The sequence below is a fragment of the Notothenia rossii genome, assembly GCF_949606895.1.
Source record: "Notothenia rossii genome assembly, chromosome: 3".
Classification (NCBI taxonomy): Eukaryota; Metazoa; Chordata; class Actinopteri; order Perciformes; family Nototheniidae; genus Notothenia; species Notothenia rossii.
This window is the reverse complement of record NC_136901.1, coordinates 65,527,191-65,551,053: the sequence shown is the minus strand read 5'-3', so window position 1 is coordinate 65,551,053 and position 23,863 is coordinate 65,527,191. Positions and strand designations below refer to the sequence as shown.

The 23,863-nt window shown below is 39.7% G+C and overlaps 1 protein-coding gene across 2 annotated transcripts in view; it reads right to left on the bottom strand.

Moving 5' to 3' along the window:
• aff2 (AF4/FMR2 family, member 2) overlaps positions 1-23,863 on the bottom strand; it is a 202,161-nt gene that overhangs the window by 85,248 nt on the left and 93,050 nt on the right. For both annotated transcript variants that reach the window (XM_079672330.1, XM_079672331.1), the window contains exons 5-8: positions 16,099-16,143; positions 11,709-11,795; positions 7,795-7,831; positions 5,186-5,246 (exon numbers count right to left, since the gene is read on the bottom strand). In XM_079672330.1, the coding sequence (XP_079528456.1) occupies positions 5,186-5,246; positions 7,795-7,831; positions 11,709-11,795; positions 16,099-16,143 (230 nt within the window). The remainder of the gene's footprint in view (positions 1-5,185; positions 5,247-7,794; positions 7,832-11,708; positions 11,796-16,098; positions 16,144-23,863) is intronic.

Below are 23,863 nucleotides of genomic sequence, written 5' to 3'. Positions count from 1 at the left end.
CTTAATATGTGTTAGCTAAAAGACTAAACAAGTCTAAATTGTGTACCAATGAAAAGTAAGACAAAATGCACCATGAGTAGTACCCGGATTGGCACTTATAACGGTCAAAAGGTAAGTGCGAAACGCTGGAAACTTCTTGCAATCAACGGCGCCATCATGCCTTCACCAGCCGCGACCACTAAACTAATAAAAGTTAATCACATAGCTTATTTTCTGTATTTAATTCTCAAAAAGAAGCATTCGGTAATTTTTATTAGATTAATTGAGCAGGCCGTAATAATTTGTTGCAGCGAAAGATAACAATCACTGCTGTTAGCTAGCTAGCTAGCAGTAGTGATTGTCACTTCCGCCAAGTCACAGCAGCTGCGGGCAATTTCAGACAACACTACATGGTCAAAATTTAACCAGTGCAGGATATAGCAGTGCACTAAAGAAAGTGTTGAATCTGAATTAAGATTCAGTAGCAGTGTCATGTTACTCCTCTGACAAGCATATTAGCTGGGTATGCTAACCTTTGCATCTTACATTTAAGAAACACGCTGTTTAATCAATTGCTCACACTATTCCTTTTGTGTGTCTTATTTTGAAAAGGCTAAAGGCATACATAGTCACAGTTACTAAGATATGATTCACTAATCACCAGTGCTTGAATTGGAATAAAAAAGGTGCCAGTACTCTAAATCAGCAACAAGTATTTGGCACAAAGTCATAGTATATCCTATAATGCTGGTGGGTTTGTCTCTTTACTGTATATTTTAGAAAGGCTCACTGTACTTAAACAAAATGACTCAGGGTGCATCTGAGATTAGAGGGGGTGCAGTGGGAAAGTGCTATTTTTATAAGTGGGGAGTGGACCTGACACCCTCTAGTCTAGGGGGGTTCGGGGGCATGCTCCCCCGGGATTTTTTTTTTTTAAATATTGAAGTTAGATGCATCAATCTGGTGCACTTTGAGAGCAAAATGAAGAGATATATGGATACCTCTCAACATCCATAATGAAACAACTGTAAACAGATTTACTTTTTCTTTATGGATATAAAAGAAAGTAAAGCTTGACTCCTGCTGGCTGGTTAAATGACTCCTCGTCCCTGAGGCCACTACCAGTTTTTTGTGCCATTTTGCTGGATTTATTTGTCAATAGCGTTGCTGCACAAAGTGATAGCCCTCTAGTTTAAATCTACTACGCAAAAATAAACATATGGAGATGGGTTACTATTTAAAAAAAAATGCAAATCTATTTGGGAACACTGGGGCCGGGCCTCAAATCCTATAGGGGGGTCCGGGGGCAACCTCCCCCGGTAAGATTTTTTTTTAAATGTTGGACTTAAATGCATCAATCTGGTGCATTTTGAGGGGGAAATAAAGAGACTACACCCATATGAAACAAAAATGTATACATTTAAATAATCATAAAATCATAAGTACATGGCCATAATCAATAACATACAATATCCAATATGAAAAAACATTGAAACTTGTTTATTTATTTGTTTTTGGTTCATTTATAGTTGTGAGTGTGTCTGGGCTCCTGAATCGGCCTCTCCTGTCTCCCTCCTCTCCCCCCTGCTCCTCTTTGAGGCAACAGCAAAGACTAGTTTTAGCTCTCAACAAGTTTATCTTACCTTTTTTCACCTAGTTAACATTTTGTTTGTATTATTCATGCATATTTCACTTATCACTACCCCCTCAAATGGAAATATGTGTTTACATAAATGGTGACCGAACCGTTTGAGACCCACTGAGATAACTTAAACTAAGTTAACTATCTAAAGAATCAAGAGAGTAATTTACCTCACCAGAGCTGTAGTTATCAGCCTCTCAGTCTGACAGCAAAGGACTCTCCCTCCACCTTGTTGTTTTAACAGCTCCTTATATCCGCTAGCGCAGCTAGCTAGCACCAGATGCTAACAACAATACACGTAACCGGTGCGCGCGCTTTCTCGCTCGCTCGCGCCACACATACACCAACACACACCCTCCCGAGCTTGAATGACACACAGAGACCAATCGAGGGCATTAGTATGATCTGTATGAAAGTGGCAATGTCGGCAGGCCACGTCATGTAGACAGCCAGTCACCCTCTGTGAGGCAGAGTCAGACCCACATTTGCGCTGCGTTGCGTTTACAATATATACGTATATTGCCGGCGGCTGAGTACCGGCATTTTAGTAAGAAGTGCCGGTACTGCATGGGTAAAAATCAGAAGTGCCGGTACTGCGTACCGGTGAGTACCGGCCCAATTCAAGCACTGCTAATCACTATTCACAGGGTTGCCAACTTTGGGTACCTGGCTGGAGTGAGATTTTGATATCATGGGTTTAATACACATACTGTATGCGCACAAAATGACTGCTATCGTGTCAGCAGCGGGACCTTAGCATATATACTGTATAGGATATATATACAATATATACAAATACACAATATTGGACACAGACTATAAAGGGCACACAGTTTCATTCACTAATGAAAGTCAAACACATGTTTGTTTCCACTGTTTTATTGTGTGCCTGTCGTGATAAGCAATTAATTGACATATCGCACGATAAATAAAAATGAACTCGATAAATTGCCATTTACATGAGGCGGTGACTAGCAGTTTGAAAGGATGTACTTGAATTATTATTATATATTATCATTATGTCAGGTCTAAAGTGGTCATACAACGGTGCCGACAATATTATCGCAATAATTTCCGGGAAAATGTATCCAACAAAATTAATTATCGTGAGAGGCCTATACATGAAACACACACACACAAACAAATCTACAGACTTACTCCAAACCGCCAAATATATTAATTAACACACTCTCACTCTCATATACTCTTTGACTCTATTTTGGCCTAGTACAGAGGTCTGCAACCTTTTTGACCAAAAGAGCCATTTTGCTCCTTTTTCCCAAATATTTTTTTGTCTGGAGCCGCAAAACATATTTCATAGCTTGATAGCTAATAAAGTTGTATTTATTGTTATATCAGACAAAAACTACAGTTTTTTTGCATGTATTAGGCTATTTATTACATTATATAAAACTGTTAACCTCTAATAAGAAACAAAGAACTCCTATAAGGAGAATTAAAAATAATACACAGGCCTACTTTAAAATAAATTAAACACAGCACTTGGGGAGTCCTCTGCACATTTGAAGGAAAAAAAATATTATTAAAATGGGCCCACTTTGAAATAAATAAAACATATAGCTGCACCCTAAAAAGAGTTAAAGGTAGGGTAGGTAAGAATGGAGAAACCAGCTCGAGTGCGCTAGAATTTGAAAATACACAACCGGAAAATATATGCCTATTCCTTCAGACCTCCTCCAACACACACGAACGTGCATAATCAATGAGACCACGAGATAAGTTTGTGCACAGATGGAAGGCTGACAGGCAGGTAGGCCATCGCATATTTTAGTTGACCTAATTAAAACCGTTTTGTTTTTTTATTTATGTGTCACAGTATCACCTCAAAATACAAGATACGAAACATTTTCAACCATGCAACAAAATATAAATAGTCCTACAAATACTTTTATTTTATTTCCTTCTTATTTTTGTCTAAGCTCAAGGGAGCCAGAGCAGAGGGCTTAAAGGGCCGAATGCGGCCCGTGGGCCGCGGGTTGCCGACCCCTGGCCTAGTATAACAATAAGCAGCAGACTTTTACTTTTTTATAATTTCTACTGGATTTTAGATCTGCGCATGCGCAATACGGGTCGATAGTTGTGGCTCCAGAGTATCTTTGTTGGGTAATCTATGGTAGGGCTAACCCATACAATGGTGGGGCTCAAATCAGTCATAATTTGCAATGTAATTACATACACGCTCCCCTTGACAGTAAAACGCCACGCGTGAGGTTTAGATTATTTCCCTGTCTCAATCCAAATTGAAATATATGAAATAAAAAGACACATTTGTCTTGTAGTAAATAAAAAGGGCGACCTGGAGACAATCCTGCAATTTCTCCACAGGTGAAAGAGTTGACATGCTGAAACCCCAACCCCTGCAGGGGGGTCTGGGGGGATTCTCCTACAGGAGATTTTTTGAAATACTAACATAAAATACACATTCTGGTACTCTCTTGAGAAGAAAAATAAATAAATCTATTACTACACGACATAAATAAAAAAATGAATGCCATTTTAGTTTTTTGTTACTTTGTTCTGAAAGCTGAACCTGCCGCTCCTCACAGAGAGAAGAGGGAAGCGGCTTTGTGAATTACTTTACATTGTGGATAAGGGTCAATAGCCCCCATTGTTCTGTGTGTTAAAATGAAAGACAGCCCACACACCTATCAATCATCAAACCGTGGGGTCTTATTTCATTACTTGTTGATTTCTATCAACACGTAATGTTGTATCGATGTATATATAGTATAACAATGTAATAGTAATATTAGTTATTATATTAGTAATATGATATATAGAGATGTACTACAGCAAAAGTATTCTCCGTCGGGACTTCCTGCAACAGAACCACGCCGTTAACTTGATTCTGATTGGCCAGAAGACATTATCAAAGATGTTCTATTGAGAAGACGATCACTACGTGACAAAAGTTTTCAAGACCGTTTCTAGTCGTCGGTATTCTTGTTTTTGGCGTGAGAATAGTTTGGGCAGCGTGAGAGCGTGAGATTGAGAGTGAAAGCGTGTGTCACACGCCAGATGCGTGAGAGTTTTCCAACCCTGCTATTCAGGGTTAAGGGATTAAGCCAAGCCAAGTCTTCTGCGGTCAAAACCAGGATAAATCAGGGTCGATAGGAGTATTTACAAGCCAAGATTTCTTCCTTTTACAATCTCTCCCTGCAATGAATCCTGCTGTACAGCCGTGTGAGTGAAGTGGAGAGGGGCCAGAGATGTTCCAATATGCTCCTGGCTCACGTTAAATTAATGTAGCTGCACTTTCCTCGCTCTGATCCACACACAATCTTTTTCTTCTTTTTCTCCTACCAGCAGTGAATTTCATCCAAGAGTCAAGCTTAATTTTACCTTGAGGCAAACGCAGCAGCAGCAGCGGGTTAGAAACTCTCTGTTTATGTGTGTGTGTGTGTGTGTGTGTGTGTGTGTGTGTGTGTGTGTGTGTGTGTGTGTGTGTGTGTGTGTGTGTGTGTGTGTGTGTGTGTGTGTGTGTGTGTGTGTGTGTGTGTGTGTGTGTGTGTGTGTGTGTCAGGGAGGGAGGGAGATACTCACGACTTCTGTGGTGCAGTTGGAGGTTTCGTAGCAGGCTTGTTAGCTGATACAGTACATCGCTCTGCAACACATCAGAGGACATTCCAGCATCACTGTTTTGCATGTGTTTTTGTTTGTGTGTTGATTGCTTGTTGACAAGAATCCAGACTATAACAACTGTGGATGTGCAATTCTGTTGTGACGCTGGAAAACATGTCACTGCTACATTTTTATTTAATTAGAGAGCGTGCACTGAACTGCACTGCCTGAAAAAGACTGAGGGGAAATGTTTTCTAAATGGTTACAAAGACTTTTAGAGCAAAACCTTTTCACTGTGTTTTATATTCTAGTCATGTTGTGTTTCTTCTGTTTATATCAGAGAGAAAAACCCGCCAGTGGGGAAAATATACATCACAAACATTTCAAAACACTACAAGATGAGGGTTAAAAGCAGAGCAGCAGTTCAGACTAGGCTTTTGATGATCTGATGCCCGGGAGTCAATACTAAATAAATAGAATAAAAGAGATTCTATCAAGTGTTTAGAGTCATCTATACATCACTTTATGAAACAGAACATAATTGTTTAGGTAGCCATCCCTCAATATCTTTTCAATGTGTTGAAATATCCTAATTTAGCATGTATGTCATTTTAACAAGCCTATGACAACTATTGTGTTTTTAGCCAAAATATACGTCTTCAAAACAGAATACTTTACTTATAGTGGGGCAAGGTTCATACACTTTTTCACCAATTATTTTCCATAACTTTTCCAGGGCCTGGAATTTCCATGACTTTTCCAGGTTTTTAATGACCATAAGAACCCTGAAGGGGGAATTTGTATTGTTTTGTCAGTTGCTCCATTTAGAACATGCTTTAGTGTACATAAATACATTACAAAGTGAAATACAGTATTGTTATTATGTTACGGCAGTAAACAAAGGAGAACCATGGAGGCGTTTCAGGCAGGGGGGTGGGGGGGAGTGTGTGGGAGAGAAACTTCCTCTGGAGGGAACACAGGGATTGTAGCCTTTGCAGACCATTTACATGCACCAAAACCTATATAAGACACTACAGAAAAAAGAAAACGCCAAAGAGCTTAATAGAACCACTTTGATCTATATTCTTTCTATAGTATAAATATTGTACTGTATATCTTTCTGCTACCTCAATGGTATATTCAACATGTATACTAGTGTTCAACATAGTGTTTATACGTACTGTTCATACTGTATATACTTTAGCTTCAATCACGATATATTTATCCAATCCATTTTATTTCTATAGCACATATAAAAACAACAGAGTTGAACAAAGTGCTGTACATCAACAACTGTATAAAAACATAGCATAAATACATAAAAAACAGACAGGAGATGAAACAAATGTAAAACACGAGACAATGAAACCAGATCAGAAGCCACAGATTGAAAAACTCTCCTACATGATGGAAAAACTATAGAAATCACTAGGAAGATAAAAATCCAATCCCTGTCCTGTATTGTGTTATTTATCACATTTTCTTATAAACCTATATATTAGGCTGAACCCTACTGCTTCTCTTCTATTTTGGTGAGATGTTAGCGGCAGTATGAGTCAATTGAACCACACAAAATGTGTTTCCCAATCAGTGTTTTTTGCCTTCAAACCAAAATAATATATATTATATAATGATAAATGAATACTGCAGTGCGAAATCAAACATACTGTTAGGGAACATTTCCCTCTTCTGAGTGAATGCTATCAGTAACAGCAGCACTCTGAGCAGTCTGTGCTCAGCTCACCACTTAAGTGTGAGCTTGGGACAAAATGATCCAAAATGTGTAATTGCCCATGAATAACAGCAAATCACCCTCTGCTGTATTTCACTACGCAAAATGTAAATGCTGACTAAAAAAGCTCTACCTTCTTATGTGTGAGCATCAAGCTGCTTTTCAAGAAGCCCTGTTGTGCTTTTTTGGGGTTTTCCCTGTCCTGTATTGTGTTAAAGGTTTTAGTGCATGTTAATGAGCTCCAAAGGCTAAACTCCCTGTGTTCCCTCCACAGGGAGTTTCTCTCCCACCCCCCCCCCCCACCCCCCCCCCCCCCCCCTGCCTGAAACACCCCCATTGGATTCCTTTGTTCACCTTCTTGACATAAAGACATCACTATGTAACAATTGTGCTTCTATTGGCCAGCGCTCCAACAGACTGTACATAATAGGCTAAGGGGCACAACAGAGCTGGCCAGCTAACCAATCAGAGCAGACTGGGCTCTGGTTTCAGACAGAGGGTGAAAAGAGGTGCTGCAGCACAGGCAGTATGAGAAAAATAAAGAGCTTTCTGAATATTAAAGCATGGAGACATGTCCCAGTAGAGACACTATATACTGATATGAACCTGAAAATGTGCCTCATAGGGCCCCTTTAAAGAAAAAAAACAAACCTCAATCAATAGAACCAATGTATTCGTGTGTGTAAAACCATGTTTGTCTGCTTACTTGTTCAAATAGAGATGAAAGCTAAGGTTTGGTGCTCCCGTGGCTACGAATTCATTCGAAGCTGCTTCTTTTCTGGGTGGTATTGCCTTTATGGCCTCCCCAGTGTTAATTACCATAGAGGCAGTTTGTGAGGGTGGATGCTGGGAAACTTACTCTGGGTGTTGTAGCCCGAGGTCACATGCTGCGACTCCTAGAGAGGGAGAGAGAAAGAGCCAGAGGGCGATGAGTTGAATGAATAAACCAACAGATGTCGTTATTGATTTCACAGCAGCGCAACGATGCCATTACGCAGAATTCAGATCCTCTCATCTCCACCGCGCCAATGCTTTCACCTCATTCTTAAAACTCGCCGGCAGGATTAGCGCGCCGCCGGGGGGTAAAAGCACCACAACACTGTCAACTAATTCATTAAGTACCGGGTCAGATTTACTGCTGCTGTGTTTACAATCACTATTTCCTTTAAAATCACCACCAATGTGCCGTTGCGCATATCAAAATATGATTCATAAAAGCATTGAGAAACACCTGCTGTTTCAGTCAGAAAATAGCTGCCGTTTCAGAGATAGATTATGACATTTATGTTGGTTTTAATGTGACAAATGCTCTGAATATCTATATGAAAAGCACTTTTGTGAAAACTTTTCTAACACCTGTCTCCAAAAGAGGAAACTCTTAAGTTGTTGCCTTTTATTGCAAGTCAGTGTTTGGTGATTACTGTTGTTGTGTTTCTGCACTACACTTCCCAAACATCACCTGTTGAAAAAGAAAACAGCGTGGGTGGTACAACAACGTTATTCCCTTCAAGTCTCTGTGGGTGAAGTTTGTCTTTTGGTAAGAGTGGGTCACAAAATATATAAATTGTACAGATACACAAATGTTTCATTTTCTAAATTGTTAAATATAATGTTACATTTTCTTTTATAATTACACTTTGGGGCAGCACCTGATGGTGACAGAGTAAAATAAAAGAGTGATGTGAGAGAAAAAAAGACAATGTTCCAAGCTGGAAACCCAAAATGTGTTTCTTATTAAGGACTTAATGACAATAAAGCATTAGATTTATTAGCGATTAATAACGCCATTTATCACAAATGAAGAAAGAAATCTATAAAGAAAGCCCGTCTTTGATAGTGGGCACAGTACAGATCCTGTCATCAGAGATGTGTCCACTCCCTCTCAGCTGCGGACACACACATTAGGGAGGCGAATTAAACACGCAGTACTTCATTAACATTGTAATTTCATCGGCTGACACTTGCGCCACCTCTCAGGGTGAGGCAACAGTAATCTGATTCTATCACAGCAATCAGTGCCACGATGAATTTATGGATCAGATCTAATGAGCAGAGCGAAGATTCTCAGAGACAGGGAACACTTAGTTTTAAGTGTGGGAGTTCAAGTGAAGGTTTCTGAACTCTTTCACATCCTTTTTCCACTCTCTGACTCATGCACTAATAAAGGGAAGGATTTAGTCAAAGCAGATAACAACATTTAAAGTTAGTTATATTTATTCAGAAATATTATGAAGCAGCAATATCTTATATTGTGCAATATTATATATTTATATCATATCCCATAGTTTTTATTTTAAGTGTTATCTATTATCTGTAACACTGCAAAGACCCTATAGAGGATCAAATAAAGGATTATCTTGGATAAAAGCGTCAGCCAAATACCATATAATTATGTAATAAAACAACTATTTGCTAGGTAGAGATATAGCAGATATTGAAGTTGCTCTCCCTCTCTTAAAGATTATGCCACTCCTATAATACTAATATACTATTAGTTTTATAAGACTCCAGTGCATCAAAAGTCCTAAAGCATACGTTTATTGGAAAAGGATAGATGCAATCATTACCGTACATCTCTATACGTTATTATCTTTTAAAATATTTTATTTCCAACCATATTTGTTTTCATGTAAACTTTCAAAATCAAATACAGCTTTCCCACTTGCAGTACACAAAGGGAAGCACGTTGTAATAACAGGGTAGACTAGCATCTACAATTATCTAAACACAATACCAAAAAACATTGTCCTAAAATATAAAGAGACTAACTTCATTGAAAAAAGTCAATATGACCTTTTTTCGGTTAAATATGATACTATATAGTGGTGGAGAGATTACTAATTGTTGTAGGCTGGACCAGAATGAGCATTGCAAGGGCTTCCTCGACAAGAAGCAATGGGAGTTTTCCATTAGATTTTGGAATATTGCAGAAAGTAAGGCTTGTGGCTAACACGTTTATGTTACTAACTCCTTTTGTTCTGCAGGCAAATCTCCACATATTTACATCCCCTTAATAGATGAAGCGTGAATGCAATCATCAGAAGCGAAAAGCAAATATTAGGCAAAACGACATCATGGTCACATGACTACATGTCACCATCGACAACTAAGCTAAAGGCGGCTAATTGCTGGCATGATTACATTTAGTAGTCTCATTTAGTCACTTGCTAGCAGACAACGTTTTTAAAGGTGACATATCATGCAATATTTGAACAATATATTGTAGGGCCATACCTATATACAGTAAAGTATATAAATATAGTTTTTTTTTCAAAACACCAAACAGATCCTGCATTTTAGCCATGCCTCATTTTGCTCTATATGCTCTTTCCAGCGCTGTTTTTGCAGGGGGCTGATTCTGTGAGATGCAGCTGACCACGCTCCCCTGCAGGAGAGGGGAGCGTGCTTTGAGATCAGCTGCTGGGCTGCAGCGGGGAGAAGAGGGGGAGAAAAAGAGATCTCCGTCCTCCGTGTTTTATACTTATAGAAGTAAGAAGAGAAGTATGGGGCAGAAACTCTCCTTTTTACGCAGCGGCTGCAGTCCAGACATAAACATCAAACGGCGACACATATTCAGTTGCCAGTTACTTTGGCATTAGGGCAGGGATATATTTCCAAGGTTTGACATAATGAATTGTGCTACTTTTAAAGCAAGCAACGATGTTTTCAAATCTGTAATCAAAAAGCTCCTCAAAAACGCTATCGAAGCATTTCCTGCCGTTGCTACGTTAGTTCAAACAGTAACAACGGACTATTTTTCTTAGCGGATGCATGTCAATTTAAATCAATACATACAACTATTTTTTAAATCAATAAAATAATTTTCTAAATCCATAAAAGCATTTCAATTAATATTGGGAGTCATGTCGTTACTTTGTTGAGAATGTGGCCAAGCGGGATAATGTGCACATTGCATGATGTGCCTTCATGCCGATCTAGATCCCTCCGCTTCGCGTCGGGCTCCTGATCAGCCTGACGGTGTTCTTTTCCCCATAATGACCGCGTCGCTGCACATTATCCCTACATTTGATTATATAGAGTCATTATTCATTTGTTTTAAAGCAGGAGGCGCAAACGCTTGCCTCGGGGAGGGAGAAAAAGAGCCACAGCGGAGAGAATAAACAGAAGGGCAAACACGGCAACCATGCAAGGGAAGTCTTCTTCGCTGCTTTTGTGGTAGACTAAAGCGCCACTTACAGGCCTGGCATATGTACTACAGCGTCTCCAGCGCTTTCGAGCAGCAATGGCCGGCCATGGCCCAACCTCTCATTCCCCTGATAGGTGGAGAAATTACCAATAGCCGTAGCGCCACCGTCCTGACGTTAGGACAGTGTTCAAATCTGGATCAGTCTGTATCAGATCCGTTGCAGCCCCTTTTTTAGAGATTTGGGTATGGAGGAAAATAGAGAGGGTTGTGTTTTCTGACACTTGGTGAGTTCCCTGGAACACCGGGGACACATATTCATGTACAAAAGAGGTACAAAAGTGCATTTTGCATGATAGGTCCCCTTTAAGTCACCTGAAAGCTTCAGACATTCACCAGCGGGGTATTTACTGACGTATTTCATGTTGTAGAACAAAACCTTTTTGTTTTAACTACAGAACTTATTTCAAGCATCTAACTACAAACGTTTAAAACGAAGGAACCAACAGTGCCTAAATGCTAACTCATTCTCGGGTTTGAGAACTCATTCTTGCACCACTCTATAAAGCCTTAATGTTAGCAGACAGCTTTTGTTTGTAGTGGGACAAAGACAGAGGACTTGCACTAACCTTGTTTGGGATGGGGAACTTGGTCTGCTCAGCCTTCCCAGGAGTGTGTATGGCAGTGAGAGGGGGAGGCCAGGAGTGGGTCATCTCCTAAACACACAAGTATTTGTATTACATACACATCCTTTTAGTTCATTTGGTAGCACAAACTAAGTAAAGCAGAGGATTCACGGTTAATGTAAGTTCTTCCTCATGTGGAAAGTACCTGGTGAATTACAATGACTACAGTTGACCAAAGGGACTGCTTATGCAACCGCTCTGATGCAGAGCAGCTGAGTCAGCGTTTAATCAAGGCCGCGCTGAAGCGTCCCCATCAGAGTGGACTTTAATATAACTTATAGCACAAACTGAGAGGAGCACGGGGAGTTGGTTGCCCACCAGGGATCAGTGTACTCACAGTGAACTAAGTGCAGAGTTGTGGAATTACCAAAGTAAAAGCTGACTTCAGTTGGTTGCATTCCAGCTAAGCAGCAGCAGCAGCATCCCATTTCAATTATTCTAATCACAGTCTCCTCTGTTGAAGACTATTTTCAATGTGCACAAGCTTTAATTAGTCAACAAGATAAGCGTATGTATGTGTGTGTGTGTGTGTGTGTGTGTGTGTGTGTGTGTGTGTGTGTGTGTGTGTGTGTGTGTGTGTGTGTGTGTGTGTGTGTCCTGCAGCTTCTTCATCTGTACGACATTGGTTGTTCCTCTCTCTCACAAACAGCGGAAAGATGATACTGCATTTAAAGGGAAGTGGTGCACATTTTTAATGTAGGCACTATTGTTTGTTATTTGCATTATTTTTAAGGCCCCACCTGTACATTAACACTGGCATGCACAGGGTTGGGAGTCTTACATTAAATGCATTCTGTTACAATTATGAATTACCTGTACAAAAATATAGTCTTTAACCGAATGTAATTCGCAAAAAATTGTAATATAATCTGATTACTCTTCGTTAAGTTTTGGGAAATAACGGGAAATTGTCCACTGCACAATTATTTTAAAAGCGGCCCTATTATGCTTTTTGGGTTTGACTTCCCTGTAGTGTGTCATATAAGTAGTTTAGTGCATGAAAATGGTCTGCAAAGCCTAAAATCCCTGTGTTCCCTACAGAGGGTGTTTGTCTCCCACACACTCCCCCCTGCCTGAATCGCCTCCATTGGAATCCCTTGTTTATAACATAGTGTAATCACTACGTAACACAGGCACATCTATTGGCTAGCACTCCAACACATGGTACGTGATAGGCTAAGAGGCGGGACATCTCTAAGCGGTTGGCGAAACACAACAGAGCCGGCCAACTAACCAATCAGAGCAGACTGGGCTCTGGTTTCAGACAGAGGGTGAGAAGAGGTGCTGCAGCACAGGCAGTATGAGAACAATAAAGAGCTTTCTGAACATTAAAGCAGGGAGACATGTCACAGTAAAGCCACAACATACTAATATGAATCTGAAAATTAGCATTAATTGTCCTCTTTTACACTTTTATTTCAGTAACTGTAAGGGAATTCAGTTACTGTTTTTTTGGTATTCTGATTAGATATTCCAGTTGCATGTGTTCCATTACTTCCAAAACCTGTACACACACATGTTCATACTCACACGACTGCCATACAGCAGGTCACTGGGTCAGGGGCCTTAAAAGTTAAGTGACATCACAATATCCCAACATGCCTCTCTTCGCCCCCTCAGGAGTAGATGACTCATATCCTGAGATGATTCATGTTTCATGTGTTTGCGTTTGTGTGTGTGTAGAAGCAAGATGTTATTGAAGATTCAGGAGTCTCGGTCCAGTCTACATGTGCGTGTTTTTTCCTCTCTGACATCGTAATGCACTCGTCCTGACGAAAAACTGTGTGTTGCTATGAAACTCTTCTCTGACATCATCCCTGCTAGCAGAGTTCCTGTGTTTTGACAGACGGCACTCCTGATGTGTGTGTGCCTGTAATTGTAATTAAATGTGTGCCATTTGTTATATACTGTATGTATCATATCATCCCCCATTCACCACCTATCTTTAACTCATATACGTCATTAGTGTGAATGCTGTGCAACAGCATTCCACTATAGTTCTTCTGTTTTTCTTTAATCTTCTTATTATTATTATTTCAACCAATATTTTGCCGTCGAATAACTTCAGCATACAATTTTTTCAAAATATATTATACTTTTTGAAATATTCAGCTTTTTAAACTATTTTTTTTTACATGTAACTCAATGGGAGGAACCTTCAAATCCTCTTTTACCTACACCTTGCGCCAAATGCTACTCCTTCCACATACTTTCAGCTAGAGACTTAATTCCAACTTTAAAATGATCCCAAGACATTCAGCTCGAAAACTTGTTCTCATATATGTTACACTTTTTGAGATATTTAACTTAGTTTGGAGCTTGGTAAGAGGCTTTCGTCAGATTTTAACATTAGTGTGTATTGCGCAGCTCGTTGAGGCTTAGAGTGCGTGATGTCACAGATAGTAGCTAATACAATATTCAGCTTTTTCTGCATTTTCAGCTAAATTCAGCCACAAATATTCACAGAGTACAGCATTCACACGCATTTTCAGCAGGAAATGCATTTTCTAGTTTTCCTACAAGTGTCCATTAGAGGCAGGACCGGAATTTTCTTAAATGGTGGTAGGGTTTTATTTATTTCTATTATCAGAAAGACATATCTGATTCTGTGTTCTGTGCATGTTAACTTTTTTAACGTTATGAGTTCACCAATCAGGTTCTCATAGTGCACTGAATTAAGCCATACTTTGCATTGTGAAGCACATTGTGAAGCACTTATACATATGGTGGCCGACAGGTGCAAATGCAAACGGCCCAAAACATTTCCACTAGGAGAAACACAGTGCACTTTCACAAACGACGCAAATATAAAAACACGAATGTGTAGAAACACATGTTAATGAAGCAATTTTGACGAAACATGTGCAGCGTTTACTAAAATCTCTGCAGAAACCGCTGCAAATACAAAAACGCTGCAAGGCGGAAACAGGGACACTGAAAAGTGATGCACACAGCTGGGATCGGAGCGCTTGCTGACGGTCGGGGATGATTATTATTAATAAAGTTGGCTAACCGTCACTGTTGCAAAATATGATTGCATGATTCATTTCGACATGAATACTGTATGTTAGCTGGGTTAGCTAGCGTCAACAAGTGCTCCAGTCACAGCTGTGTGCATCACTTTTTCTTAGTGTCTCTTTTTCCGTTGTTTTTTGAGCTTCTACCAGCGTTTTTTTATTTGAAGTTTTTTGTATTTGCAGAAATAATGCAGAACTTTTAGTCAACGCTGCACATGTTTTATAAACTTCATAAAGATGTTTCTTCACTGAAATGTCTTTTAGCACATTTGTGTTTTCATGTTTGCATCGTATCTGAAGCTGCAGTGCGTTTCTCCTAATGTAAATGTGTTAGGCCATTGTAGCGCGTTTCCCCTGTTAGCCACTGACTTATCCACTAAAACAGCAAATGTTAGGAAGAAGTAAGCAAATTGAGACGCAGAGAGATGAAGGAATTCTTCCATTACATCACAAAGCGCTATAAATGGTCCAAAAACTGCAAAAGTCAATAGCCTTTGAAAGCTGAAAGTGAGTGTGAGCGGCTTCACTTCTCTACACAATGTCTGATACACTCTGTTACCTTGAATAGTAAAAACATCCAAAACAACAATGTGTCTGTGACAACCTACTTGTATCCGTGCCGTCACAGAAAGGGAAAAAATGAACCTTGGGCCTGCGCTCGGATTCACCTCGCCTCACTTTCTCAACTTCCCTGATCTTTCCACTTGACACGGCTACAAAACCACACAATGGCGCACCGATATTATTGACAAAGGCTTTTCATGCAGCTCGCAGCACACACTATCTGTCACACAGCCTGTTGGCCGGCATATTGATTGGTGAAAGAGGTGAGTGACGGAGGGAAGAGAGGAGAGACAGGAAATACAGAGAGGAAAGAAAGAGATAAGTTCACATTGTTGGAGAAAGTCCTCGCTTTTAGAAGAAGATTTGCGGGGAATTTAATATAAAGAAACACCCTAAAGGATCACTAACAAAACTAAAAGAGGGCAAAACATGTTTTGTGGAGTAATTGTAATGAAATGCATATATGAAAGGAAGCATAAAGAGAGAGGAAGAGACCCTTGTGGAAAATGTTTATACATGAAGTCATCCGACAAATACAAAAACTTGAATAATCATTGACCTGAGCCAAAATGTCTCCTTCTCCCCCCTCTCTGCTTCTCTTGTTCTCCCCTCACCCCCCCCCCCTCCTGCCCTTTCTTCCAAACATCAAACTCTCCAGAGAGACACGAAGGTCTTTGTGAGCAAACAGAAAACAGCTGATAATCAGTGCAATTACTCCGTGTGTGTGTGTGTGTATGTGTGTGTGTACATACCCGCAAAATCTCCTCAACACAGCTGGAGTCGTTTGGTATGCTGACCTGGAGAAAACAAAGAAGAGAGAGAGAGACTTCAACACTATTTATAGCACCATTACATTTCAAAGGATAAAGCAAAAGCCGAGCATTAGAAGCGATGACAAAATAAAGCAGATTCAACAAAGTCATAATTCACCGTGTTCTACGCCCTGCCCTTGACTCAAGCTTTGGTTTGTAAACAGCACATACGCAGTTTTTTACAATACTTGTGGCACACTAATTGTCAAAGTTATTTCATACAGAGCCCTTTCAAAAGTTATTAAATATGCTCTTAATGGCTCTTCATAATATCGGGCTGAAAATAAAGAAATTAGGAGGGAAGTCCAGAGATGGAAATGTTGTCTCAATATTATCAGTTTGATAATAGAGGGGTCCAGGAAATGAGTTCCAGGTATCCTCGTCTTGAAGTCAACGTTTTTGAAAGTGTTTTTAGTAGTTAAAGACGTGAAATAAGGTCTGTGGTGAACACAGCTTGAAGATATGTTCATGTTTTGTTCCACGACATAAAATATCTCTATAAACACCCCAACTTGTGAATATCTGAAGCTTTTACATTTCTCAAAAGCGATGCTAACAAGTGGCTACATTAGACTTCTAAACATCATCAAGCTAATCCTATTGCTTTTTGTCGGGGGAGCCGCAGAGATGCTAACTTCCAGGTTGGCCTACATAAATGCGTAATCGTTGCACAACTCTATGATGTGCTCCTTGGCCTAACTAGTAACTAGTAGCATTTTCTTTTAAGGAGAACTTATAATGTTTATAAATAATCATGAATATTAAGCTGGTAGTCGGGCATGCTAACAATTTATTTTAAGAGCGAAACACCGTTAAGTCCTTTCCTCTCTGTTTTGCACATTTTTGCATAATTTTTTTTAATTTTTATTATTACTTTTGTTTGGCTCTTCCAAGGCACTCCTTTATAATCATTAGGATAAATAAAAACATGTTTGAAATCATTCCAATGTATACTATAGACAGTAAACCAAAAATATTGTTTAAAGTTGGAGAGATACAAAAATATGCATACATAAATAAATGTTAACTAAGTAAAATAAGATATAAATGAACAACAAAAATTAAATACGTTACATTTATTTGTTATTGACTATGGGTTATTGGTTACGTTCACATACTTATTTGATTATTAAAATGTAAACCAATCTTTTTCATATTGGTGTTTATAGTTGTACCCACTACTGTAGATCAGGGGCCGTATTCACAAAGCATTTTATCTTACCGCTAGGAGTGCTCCTAACTCGTGCTAAAACATTTTACGTAGGAGTTTTTTCCGAAAAATTATTCACAAAGCCGCTGAGACCTACTCATACTAAGGATAAATCACTAAGAGTGAACTAAGAGTGACGCGCCGTTGCTATGGATTACGTCGATTCTCGTGCATGAGTTTAGAAGCGGTCAGTACGGTGATTGGTTGTTCAGAGCAGGCGGTCTCGGTGAAACTCATCCGCAACATCCCACAAACGAGCCCACTAAATCACCGAAAAACAAGGAAATAGCCTAGGCTAGAAATGTATTCCTATCAAATAGTTATGGACAGTGCAGTTAGCAGAATACACGCATGATGACAAGTTTGTGCAGACCACGATAATGACGTTGTATATGCACGTTAAAGAGAGAGCGCAAACAATAAAAATACGTAAATTGCATTAAATCAAGGGGGCAATTAAAAGCACCCTGCAAACTATTATCCAATGAGCATATTTCCAGCACTTAAACACTTTCAATAACAGCCCATACCGCCGTTCAAGTCCCCCTATCATGATGAATGAAAACAATCTGCGTGTTGATGGAATTTACTTTCTTTCTATTGACGAACACGTCCTCATCTTTTGATGGCGCAATTATTTTTATGTGCGTCCCGTCGATAGCACCGACCGCACCGGGCATATCTGCAATTGCCATGAAGTTGGCTTTGATCCTGTGTAGTTGTTGATTGTCCAAAGGAAACCGGATAAACTGTTGGATGATATGTGGTCTAGAGAGCGCGTTGATGGTTTGGTTTATGGCACGGCTGACTGATGGTTGCAATATCCCTAAATCGTCGGCATTGCAAAGTTGCATTTTCCCTGTTGCTAAATATCGTAGTGTTGCCAAACATTTTATTTCCGGACTAATCGGGTTATTCCTGTTAGTCGGGGATGTTATTGCATCCCGCACTAATTCCACAACAAGTTTGATACCCTCACGATTTAGCCTATATCTCTTGATCAATTCACAGTCTTCCATTGTCTCCAAAACATTTAGTCTCGAAGCCATTTTCAGATTCTTTGTGAATAGGTCTTACTGAGTTAGGAGTCCTCTCGAGGACTTTTAAGCTCTCCTAAACTTAGGTGCTACTTTTAGGCCTAAAATACTTTGTGAATTGCTCTTAGTGAATAAAATTAGGAGTCCTAAATTTAAGACTGACACGCCCATTATGTTTAGGAGTTTCTCCTAAATTCGCCAGTTAGGAGCTACTTTTAGCCCTAAGATCCTTTGTGAATACGGCTCCTGGAGTAGGCTAGTGTTGTCACGATACCAACATTTTGGTTTTGATACCAAGTCAAGAATTGCGATTCCGATTATTTTTCGATACTTTTCTTAAAAAAAGGGAAACAGTCTTAAATGTAATTATTGTGCTTTATTTCCAGTGTTGGGCAAGTTACTTCCAAAATGTAATATATTACATATTACTTATTAGTCTCTTTTGAAAGTAATAAGTTCCATTACAATATTACTGTCTCTGAAATGTAATGAGTTACACTACTTTAGTTACTTTTTAGTTACTTTCACCAAAATAACCGCAAAAGAATAGCTAGGTATTTTAAATGCTAAAATGTAGTTTAGTGCAGCTCATTATGCATCCAGTGAAGGGCAATGTGGTATAGCATAACAACTGTGTAGGCCCTTAAGGCTACTAACAACTTGTATTACAGGGCTTAGTTGAATACTCGATACTGATTGTAAATTCTTAACATGTGACACGTTGTTAATACAGCAGTACAGACCGCTGTCAAGGACTATAATGAAGCTTAACATATTGTAAATCAAGGCAAATATTATTTAAACCATGCTCATGGTTTGAAATGGCAAACATTGAAAGGCAAAAGTATTATTAAAACCATGTATCCTACTACATCATCACCTTGGTCCCATCATATACGCTGGGAAGAGAATATTTACTGTGCTTGAAAACTGGTATCACATCATCATGTGAGGTTGACTTTGTGACCTGGAGAACATTTCAGCTGCAACATCAGCTCGTTGAAAATAAGCTTGGGATATGAGATATTTTTGTAGCCATTCGTGGTGAAGGCATCTGTGCTATTGTATGCATTATTTTTTGACCCAACATTTCTACAGGCATGTCATAATATGGTACTATTTTCACATGAATATTCTAGCCATTGTCTATTTTTATACCACAAGCTGCAAAATGACTGCCTTACCCCACTGTACAGGCGGGTAGTTGTTTAGATATACCTGGCACCTGCGGGCCGCAGAGGGGCGGCGTAGTTTCGGGCGACGAAGACTGCTGCTCCGGAGCCGGTGAGTCAGGCGGGAGTAAGCTAGTGTCCACAACGGAGGGTAACGTGATGTCCGCATCTGACCTGTTGCTACTGTCTGCAGTAGATGCAGTGTTGCTGGCGTTTAGTGATGGTTGCTTTAACCATTTTCGTATAAATGATTATCCACAGATCAGATGTGTGTCACTGCTGTGGAAGCACTTTGGAAATGATGCACGCGCAGCGGAGCAGGTCACGCGCACCTGACACAATTTGTTGTTAGTATTTTTCGCTACGTTCTCTTTTTTGAGAACTTCCCCGAAGATCTCGACGCGAAGCCTGAAGGGTAAACACCAGGTTTACTAATCTACCCACACAATTTGTCGGGTGTCGGAATGTCTCGCTATGTTAGTACATTCTTAAAAAACAAAACACCATTTAATTTCGGGTTAAAATGTGTTGTAACTGCGTTACTGAGCATTGTAACGGGTAATATATTACCCACATTTCATTAGTAATGCGTTACATTACTTCGTTACAGGAAAAATTAATATATTACTTTAACTCCGTTACTTTTGTAACGCGTTACACCCAACACTGTTTATTTCACACCAGAACCATAACCATAACACAAACTTTTAAACAATGAGAACAATAAATAAAATAAATGACAAGAATTCGTATTGAATAAAATTAATACATTTCTTACAGACAGGCCTCGTGGTGTCCGTAGACTTGCCCTCACTGTCAGAGGTATAGCTAAAATATCAACATTTCACTTCTGGCGTCTTTTTTGTCAACAAGCCGAGGCGCAGCGGCAGTTGCACTTCCACTTGCAGCCATGCTTCTCGTTTTCTCAAATGCTCTGGCAGCTAGCGCGTGCACGACAGAGGGGAGGCTCTTGAGCGTGCTTGAGAGGGGAGGGACTGCAGGCAAGGCTGCAGTGCAGGGAGTGGAAGCAGAGCGCTGAACACACACGGCTCTTATTAAATCTGCGCTTTCTCACCGGAGTACTTTCCCCCGTCATTCTTAAAGTACCGATACTAATGAAACGGAGGAATCGTAACGTTTTTAACGGCAGGGTATCGTGGTACCTTTTAAGTATCGGTACACCGTGCAACACTAGTCAGGAGTCAGTGTCTCTCCCCCAAACTCACACATATAAAATTCGATATGAACTGAAGAGCCGCATTAAACTAGGCAAAGAGCCGCATGCGGCTCGAGAGCCGCGGGTTGGCCACCCCTGATGTAGTGTATTTGTCTTTTGTAGTGGTTTTTCCTTTATTATTTATATATAAAATCTCACCTAAAATCTGGCCTAGGGCAGCAAATTGGCTAGAACCGGCCCTGGTACTAGGCCTCAAGAGCCTTTCTTGTGTTGGCCGACACATAGAAACAAATTGGCGGGGCGCACTTCGCACGCGCACACACTAAAAAAAATCCACGCGCTCCGCGCTCAAATTATGTTGGGCCCACGTGCCTTAGCACCGCTGCTATGACTCCATCCTAGGGGAAACACTGACATTCACACCCTGCTGAGGCTTTACAGACTGTTTTGTGCATGTGGGCAGAGAAATGTAATTGGGCCACATCTACATGGCTGGGATATTTCGGTTTTTAATTTTAAAAAAAGGTCATAAAACGCATGTGGTTTGGCCTGTGTCGTGTTGACTACGGGGTCATTCCAGCTCCACGATTCCTGAGACTGACTGGAGTTTTATTTAAGGAGAAAGGCAAAGGCTGCTTAGAGCTTAAACATATGCAACTACTCTGATTGAATTTACCAGTTCAGTGGCTGCACACTGCTAATCTGTGTTAACATGTGCCCTTGTCAATAAAGTCTTTCCTGTTGAACAGGAGGGATCCGGACTGCAGACTGAAGTGACACCAGATGCCTGGCGGTCCATTTAGACAGTTTAACCACACACTTTAAAACGATCATGAGGGATGTAACAGTCTGAGAGAAACTCCCTCTGGGGGGTACAAAGGGATTTTAGCCTTTGCAGACCATTAACATGCACAAAAACCTATAGATCCCAAACTACACAAAAACATAATCAGGCCACTCCATTAAAGGTTAAAGTCCTGAGTTGAAAATGTTACTTAAGTAAAAGTATGGTAAGTATTATCCGCAACAAGACGTACTCAAAGTATTCAAGGTAAAACCGTATTTGTTAATAAGTTATTGTCAAAATGCCTCTATTTTTTATCACTAACAAATACATTTAAAAGTTTAGATATAAAAGTTATTTAATGTAACTTGTCAAAGTGAAGCTAATTTTTTTGGTTTGATAATCAGGTAGATTAGTAGTAATGTTTTTTAAACAAATTAACAAATATTACTCATTTCTGAACGTATATGCACCATTGTGTCCCTTGCACTATTCTCTTGCACAATTTTTTTTTTTTTATTTCTTCTTGCACGACTTTGTTTCATTTTATATCTTAAATAAATAAAACCTTCAAATCAGTGATGTATAAGGTCAAAAGCACCACTAAATGTGGTGGAGTACAAGTAGAAGTTGCATAAAAGGGAAAGACTGAAGTCAAATGTACCTCAAAATAAAATTTATGAAACTCATTAAACTCAATGTTACATTCCGCCATTGCAAGTAACACATTTAAAAACAAGAAATACAAATGTTTTTCTAGCAGCGTCAGGTCAGCCAAAGGGCCTGTTTTACTGCAAATACAAACAGTGCTTTTCTTCTATGTATTCCAAACAAACCATAATTACTGCTGCTTGGAACACATGGCTTTGTAAGCGAAAACCTACAAGACTAATGAATAAATGTCCTTAGCCAAATTATCGCTTCCAAAAAGTTATTGAAAGCAAAATAATGCCAGATCTGGGCTTGGATCGGTCCAACAAACAGGCTCATTAAAGAAGAAGAAAGAGAGTGAGCTGGAACAGCTGGAGGACGGCAGAAACACTGAGTGTGCTCATGGCTAACATAGTACAGCATCATAACCTCTGTCACACTCCATTACTAATAGCACCAACATGGACAGAGGAACAATTTAGTAACCACAATGAGCAGGATGACCTCATCCTCAGCTTTAAATCATCCACCGGTAACACAACAAAGCAATAAAAAAAGGATTCTGGCTGGAGTGTGTGTGTGTGTGTGTGTGTGTGTGTGTGTGTTTGTGTGTGTGTGTGTGTGTGTGTGTGTGTGTGTGTGTGTGTGTGTGTGTGTGTGTGTGTGTGTGTGTGTGTGTGTGTGTGTGCGTGTGCATGTGCGTGTGCGTGTGCGTGTGTGTGTGCGTGTGTGTGTGTGTGACAGCAGAGTCTAAATTGCTTGACAACAAAACATCCATCTGTTTTCTAGACATGAGCTGTGGCCATTACTCTCCACATCAACATTATATTAATTAGACAGCAGGTCAAAAGGGAACCATAGCAGGAGGACAGAGACGTGTGCTTACTGAAGAAACACTTGAGGCTACTTTCAAACTAAACCTTACCATGTGACAAAATAAAAACATGCATGCATTTAGCTCTGCAAAGAATTATCGACATTAAATGACAGGCTCATCTCCAACAAACCTTTGTTTTTCTTTGCTCTGCTTTGCTCTCCACCAACCCCTGAGGGATAACTGGCTCTTACTGTAAGCTGCTGACTGCTCGACAGTGTTCATTAGCTAGGTATTAACTTTGTCTGTTACTGGACAGGTATGTACAGAGGGTATATTGGACCTTTTGTACCTTTTGTTGTTGAAACAACACAACAGTTCAGTTGTGGTACGTTAAACAAAAGTGCTCTTGGTAGAGTCGAATAAACTGCAGAGTTGGCTGATAAATCTTGTTAATAGCCATAAGCGACAGACACCATCTCATAAACTTAATTTTCCCTTGCTTGTATACAAATATTGTTTAATTGTAGCTATAACACTTTTTTCCAATGTACCATTTCAATAGAGAAACTAGAAATGAACAATAACACATTATTGCCCAACATGTTTTGTGGAATCTTCCAGTTAAAAAAAATGAATTCTCAATATAGTAAAGTACGGTAAGTGTAGATGGTGGAAAAAATTCAAAGAATAACAAATCTGACGTGATTTATCTTTTCAGAAAAATAACTTTTCATAACCATTGTCATAGGACTTGATTTTGATTGATGCAATCACACCAGACGCGAAGCCAATTTTGCGTGGCGAAATTACGTGTATGGCATGAGAAATTAAAATCACTACTATTTTGAGTGTAAACG